The sequence below is a fragment of the Eufriesea mexicana genome, unplaced genomic scaffold, assembly GCF_001483705.2.
Source record: "Eufriesea mexicana isolate 0111107269 unplaced genomic scaffold, ASM148370v2 scaffold4744748127, whole genome shotgun sequence".
Classification (NCBI taxonomy): Eukaryota; Metazoa; Arthropoda; class Insecta; order Hymenoptera; family Apidae; genus Eufriesea; species Eufriesea mexicana.
This window is the reverse complement of record NW_016907969.1, coordinates 29,220-35,366: the sequence shown is the minus strand read 5'-3', so window position 1 is coordinate 35,366 and position 6,147 is coordinate 29,220. Positions and strand designations below refer to the sequence as shown.

Below are 6,147 nucleotides of genomic sequence, written 5' to 3'. Positions count from 1 at the left end.
TAATCACGCGAATCGAGATTTAATCGGCGGTTTTAGAAGCGTCGTTCACGGTATGTCTGGATTGGTTCGGGTGTTGGAGCAAAGGCGGGCCTTGCGTCTTCTCCTCCGCCCCAACGTTAGTCACCGCGTTATGGCTGTCCCAGGGCAAAAACGGATTTGCCATCTCCTTAATCGTCCCCGCACTTCTGATCCTCATAATTACCATGCGACGCGAGGACAGCAGATTTTTCCTTTTTCGTTTCGACGTCGATCGACCCTCTGCTCCGATATCCGCTTTACAAACGAATAAAAGGCGCCAATTACTCGTAATTCCAAGTGACCTCGAGACCAAGTCGAAAAAGCTTCGTTGTAATCGCTAAAATCATCGCACAATTTGTCGCACAACCATCATGGACTACCTCAATTTGTCGACCACCGTACAAGGTCCATTTGTAAACGTCCTCCATGGTTCGAGCCTAGAGACACACACTCAAACAGCGCAATTAAGCAGCCATAGATCCTCCATTTCGGATGGGGTTCAAGAATCAGTGGTAAAAAAGACGTAAAAAAGAAACGACCCGCCATCGAGACTGCCTCCAAAACCCTTCTGTAAAAACATGTAGCTAGGAAAAAAGGACTTCTGTATACGAGCAATTAAAATCAGATCGATAAACAAGCAAAACGGTGAAAAAAGGGACGCGATTGCTGGACTTTCCGATCGGAAGCAAGAATTCCTCCACCCTTGATCCCTTCCACGGACACTTGTGCCAACAAACGCACTCCCTCCCCCGGAAAAGACTCCCCTTTCCCAGCTAGCCAGCTATCGCGAAGACAAATTAAAATCTCCAATCAGAGGATCCGACCACCCCGTAAAACTCGTGCCTGTGGCGCTCGACGAGCTGCACAGACGTGGCGGGAGTGTGCTGGTAAAAATCACGAGCTCGCACACGCACAGGCAACTCTTGTCCCTGTGTGGACCACGGAGGAGAGACCAACACTTGACTCCCTCTGTCAGACCAAGTCACATTGCGCGTCTGCCCTCCGGCCTGACCGTTCAGCCGTGACCATCATCCCCCAAAGAAGAGGTTCCGCGAGCGTTCAAGGTGGTCCTCGCGTGTCTCCACGATCGTAACGAGTCTCTGGGGATTTTTATAGTCCGGCAGCCCTAACCCAGGGAGACACGATACTCAACGCCGTCCCTTTACGACGTTCCAAACGCGATTAGCCCCCCAAACGCGGGAGGAAGCTGGGCACGGGTTATCATCGGGGATTACCGATCCGTTGAAGTGGACGGTTTACGATTGGAAGCTGGTGGAGCTGGAGGATGATCGTTGCACGAGGGCCCAGGGCGTCGTAAAATGTTTTTGCGAATTTGATGGCTGGATATTGGATTTCTTTCAAAGGAAGACCGAGGAGAGTCGTCCAAGTGGTGCGGTTCCTTTGGAGAACAACGGTGAAGTTGCAACGAACCACAGTTTCCCCGTGAATGTGTTTGTTCGACGAGTGACAGTGTTAAATACCGGGGATTGTCAGAGCGCGATAAATTAATCCAAAGTGGAGGTTGTCGACTGAGCACCTGGAACAGTCGAGAACATTCCTCGAGAATGCGTTAGAATGTTGTCTTCCTCGGTCTCTGGAACCCCGTTCAGCGTCCGCGACATTCTCAGCGAGGATCAGCAGCTCGGTATCATGGATTGCTACCCTTCTGTTCATCATCAGCATCAGCTTCAGCAGCAGCATGTGCCTCAGGAATATTACGGCTACAATATCGTGCCTGAGAATAATTGGGACGTGGAGAAGTTCAAGGAACAGTCGATGCCTGCTTATCCTCATTACCCTGACTTGGGTCACGTTCATCAGTTGAACCAAATCGCTCCGCCTTATCAAGATCCGCCTGTTACGGAAGATGGTGCGTATAAATCGGTGTACTTCATGGTCGATCTGCTTTGCTTTGGTCGAGTCGAGAGTGACATAGTGTTGGGAATATTTCACAGGTAACGTGGTTACTTCGAGCAAAACGGAGCTGCGGAAGAGCCAGTCTGGCAAGAGGACAAAGCGGAAGCCCAGGGTGCTATTCTCACAAGTGAGTTTCCAAAATCTCGTTATGCATGGAAATAACATTGGTACATTGAGCTATCTTTATCCGACAAATTTTCTAGTAACAGTCAGTGATAAAATATTAATCTATTCGGTATCGGCTAAAATACTTTTGTCATCCGTTGATATTCAACTTATACATGATAGCCACACGATCTTTGCCTGACAAATATATCCGTCAACGGTACCGAAGAGGTTAACCAAGATTCTATTTCCTTCCATTTCACCAAAGCTCTTCTATCTTTGACTACAAAACCACCCTTAACCCGCAGAATCAAGTGTACGAGCTAGAACAGCGGTTCAAGCAACAGAGATACCTAAATGCCCCGGAAAGGGAGCTGCTCGCGCAAACCCTGAAGCTGACGAGCACCCAGGTGAAGATCTGGTTCCAGAACCGGCGGTACAAGAACAAGCGCGCCAGGTTGGAGGACGCGGAGAAGCTTCAAGCTCAAAACATGAAGAACCAATCTCTGAAGAAGATCCACGTGCCCGTTCTGATCAAGGATGGCAAGCCGAACCTTCAAGAATCCTACAATCCTACCTACTGGTCCAACATCAGGCCAGACCTCGGTGTTCCGATGCAGCCGGACTTCAGAATGAACGAAATTCGCCTGAGTCCCGAATTCAGAGCGACGAACGGCGACATGAGGATGGACACGAGCATCAGTCCGGAATTCAAGCAGGAAATGAGCCCAGATCTAGGTGGAAAACCGAGTCTGAACGGAGACATACAGGCCAGGCAGCACGTTCTGGCTACCACCCCGGATTTTAGGAACAATCTGGCGACGGATCCCCGAGTTGGCGTGCACGATTGTCACAGACAGATCAAGGGAAACGTCAGTGGCAACGAGGTGGCGCCGTTTCCGGATCTGAAGAACATTGCCGCGGAGAACAAGGCTATGGCCGACGGAAGATCCGTGATGGACGTCTCCAGCAGCGAGTACGGCTTCTCCAATTACTTGGGCCCGGCTAATTACCAGATGCAGTACGTTAATTACATGGAACAGGTGCCCATCGATCAGAACCTCCAACGACTGTGGTAGAATCCCACTGTTCATCCTGCGCTGTGTTTTCTTTTTGCGAACGCGCCTTTTCTATCGAGTCGACCGATCTCTCACCGAGTTAATCGTAGGTTTAACAGGTTTAACGAATATCGAGGAAATATCCTTTCGAAAGGACACTGTTTGAACGTTTGTGGGGATATCAGAGGCCTGTATCTGCTCTATGAAATTAGACGAATCGCGGATTAACGGAGAGTGTTTCCGAGTTGTGCTACGGTTCTAAGTGAATAGACGACCTGACGAGGCTTAGCTATTAGACGAATCGATAGAAATCGAATCTTTCGCGTATTATTTTTGTAATTAATGGTTTCGCGCTCTCGTCGTCGCAGCTCATCTTTCAGACTTCCAAGTATAAATTACGATCTTTAAAATCGAGTTTCGTATACTGGGTTGGTCAAAATGTAACGTCGGTGCTTTCGTTATAAAATAGCAAGTATCTCGTTTTAAATAAAATAATTTGATCCTTGATTAGGGACACTTTGCTTCGTTACCAAGGAAAATGGCACCATCCGCTGTCAAGATCCGACGCTATTTCTTGGCCAACTTAATGCTGCGATTGAAACTGAGGAAAAAAGAAGAAGATGAAGCAATTTGCATCTGAAAATCTCGAATGTAATCTCCACGGTCGTGTGACATTGCCAAACAAGTAGCCAAAGAGCAGTGGTTCATGATGCACCTTGTGAACACCGCGATTGCGATAGCTTTAAGTTAGACATAGTTAGATGGTAAGGCCTATAGGCAGCTGTGTTTCATTTCTTCCTCTTTTCTTTTTTTCTCCTCGTTCTCTTTCAGTTAGGTAAGATACTCTCTTCGAAATAGTAACGCGCCGCTCAAGAGGCTCGAACGGAAATTGCTTCAAGTGGCTTTTGCGGAAACATCAGTTACCCTGTATTCCGCAGACCTCGTGTTTCTCGTGATTCCATTCTTTTTCTCCCGATAATCCCCATCTTTTTCTAACCGGCGAACACGTTCAGTGCCACCCTCTGGCGAGAGATCGAGGGGGTGGTTCGTCTCGATGATCGTGCAGCGAGAATCGTGGACAGATCAAGCGAACAGGTCGACTTGGGTCTGTCTCTGGCCCAAAGGAATTGCACTGTACTTTTGTACCGATGTTCACGACTGATTAAAGGAACAAGGAAGGTGACAATAAATAAAGTGTTATGCTTACGAAAGGAAAGACTCAATTCTGGAATTCATTTATTTCTCCCCGATCATCGTCCTCGAGAAAAATATTATTTTCTTGGTAGAAGCTTTTCAATGGAGTATTTGGAAGGAAATTGTGCGAAACGGATGGATGTTCGTAGAATTTCGAGGAAATTTTCCACCCGACTGTTCCGTTCGCGCAGTTTCACCGTTTCGCCGCGTGAAACAGCGTGCAGGTCGATAAAACAAAAATATGGCGAAATGGCATTTATAAATAGGTGAGTTCTGACAGCTTGAGCGAAGCCATGGGTGCCTTTTAGGTTATCGCGCGAGCACGACGGGTCATCTGGCAGTCAAGTGCCTTCACATAGACGATTCAACGTCGGCGTAATCGTTGTTCATGGTGCTACCGCCGCCATAAAGGACCATGGGAACAAGCTGATAAAATTGTCGCTGCCGATATTCCACCGGGAACGTGTGGCGTTTCCCATACACGGCTCTCTCACCTTCCACCGTCGCAGGCCACCCTTCCGAAACCACCCTTCCCTTCGCGCCGACCCTGGACGCACCTGCCATACACCTGCCCGCACTTGTTCCTCGAGATCTGCTTCGTTTCCGTCGACGTGCTTGAAAACAGTCTGCGATCTCCGTCTACGAGATAATTTCGGTTTGACAACGATGAAACCATGGTGGTCCATGGTCCATATTTTTGTATGGTATTTCGAATTATGGGCTTTTGGTTGCAGGGATGTTTTCACTATTTATTACACGAATTGCGGTAATTATTGTGATAATTATTGGTAATTGTGTTAATAACTGTGATAATTATTGGTAATTGCGGTAATTATTGTGATAATTACTGGTAATTACGTAGATTACCGCTGACACCTCTCCGATTTCGACGATTTTTTGATACACCGTAGAAATTAAAATTTGCAATAAATTTTTCCCCACTTTCTGAGATATTCGTAAGAAACTTTTGCTACTGTTATTAAATTCGGGTTTAAGGAATTTCCTAGATATTTTTACACCACACAAATACCGTGTCAGTCTATATTTTTGTGTAAATGTATTGTATCCCGAAATAAAAATTTGTGAAGCAAACTAGATTATGATGAAATGCGAGATGCAAAGGGTAGAATTATGGGTATTTAATTACTGTTACGAGGATAGGGAAGATCGAAGTAATTGGAACGCTTTGCATTTGTAATGGAAGACGATGCAAGCAAATTACGCACGAAATGCAATTTCTTCCGTGTTTTTAGCCTGAATTCTGAAAGCCCCATTAGGAGATCGTGTATATTCGCATAATCAATCACCGCACGTTAAACGTCGAAATCCGATCCTATTTGCCTGCGAAAGAATGGAAAGCATCGGAGCTAGGTGAATAAAGAGAACACGAAAAGTCGATGCTGTTCAAATAGAGACAGGAGTGCATATGCATAGACTGTTCCGTGGATTGTTTGAATTTATTTAGAGACTATCGTGTTTATTTCGGTCTCATTAATCACACCGTGACTAACACGTTTCCCTTCATACGAAATTTAAATGGATGTACTGTTACGAGTTGAAGAATGTTTTATAGGGAGCTAAAAGAATTTATTATTGATCATTAATCAGTATAATTTATCTTGCGATGTGGATAATTATAGTGGAATTTTATCTGCAAACGAGAGAAATTTGAAGATTTTTCCGATGTCAAACTGGAGCACGATGCACTGAAATATGAATGCATATGAATGGAGTGCAATGTGACGTCATTAATGGCTAATTATAGGGCTGACGCTCGTAAATTAAACGATACAGATAGCCATGCGGATTTAAATTTCACTTTGGATTATAATTCACGATATTAACGCGTGAAAAT

The 6,147-nt window shown here is 45.8% G+C and overlaps 1 protein-coding gene across 1 annotated transcript; it reads left to right on the top strand.

The window, feature by feature from the left end:
- Window positions 1–1,593: 1,593 nt before the first annotated feature.
- Window positions 1,594–3,119, top strand: LOC108550075 (homeobox protein Nkx-2.5). The gene is made up of 3 exons (XM_017903684.1): window positions 1,594–1,888; window positions 1,974–2,062; window positions 2,349–3,119. The coding sequence occupies exons 1-3, from the start codon at window positions 1,594–1,596 to the stop codon at window positions 3,117–3,119; spliced, it is 1,155 nt and encodes a 384-aa protein (XP_017759173.1).
- Window positions 3,120–6,147: the final 3,028 nt, after the last annotated feature.

What these genes read in the sequence shown, in the direction of transcription:
- LOC108550075 (XM_017903684.1), top strand. Translation starts at nt 1,594, where the DNA reads ATGTTGTCTTCCTCGGTCTCTGGAACCCCGTTCAGCGTCCGCGACATT. An exon ending in TCCGCCTGTTACGGAAGATG is followed by an intron (nt 1,889 to 1,973) that starts GTGCGTATAAAT and finishes AATATTTCACAG; the next exon opens with GTAACGTGGTTACTTCGAGC. An exon ending in CCAGGGTGCTATTCTCACAA is followed by an intron (nt 2,063 to 2,348) that starts GTGAGTTTCCAA and finishes CTTAACCCGCAG; the next exon opens with AATCAAGTGTACGAGCTAGA.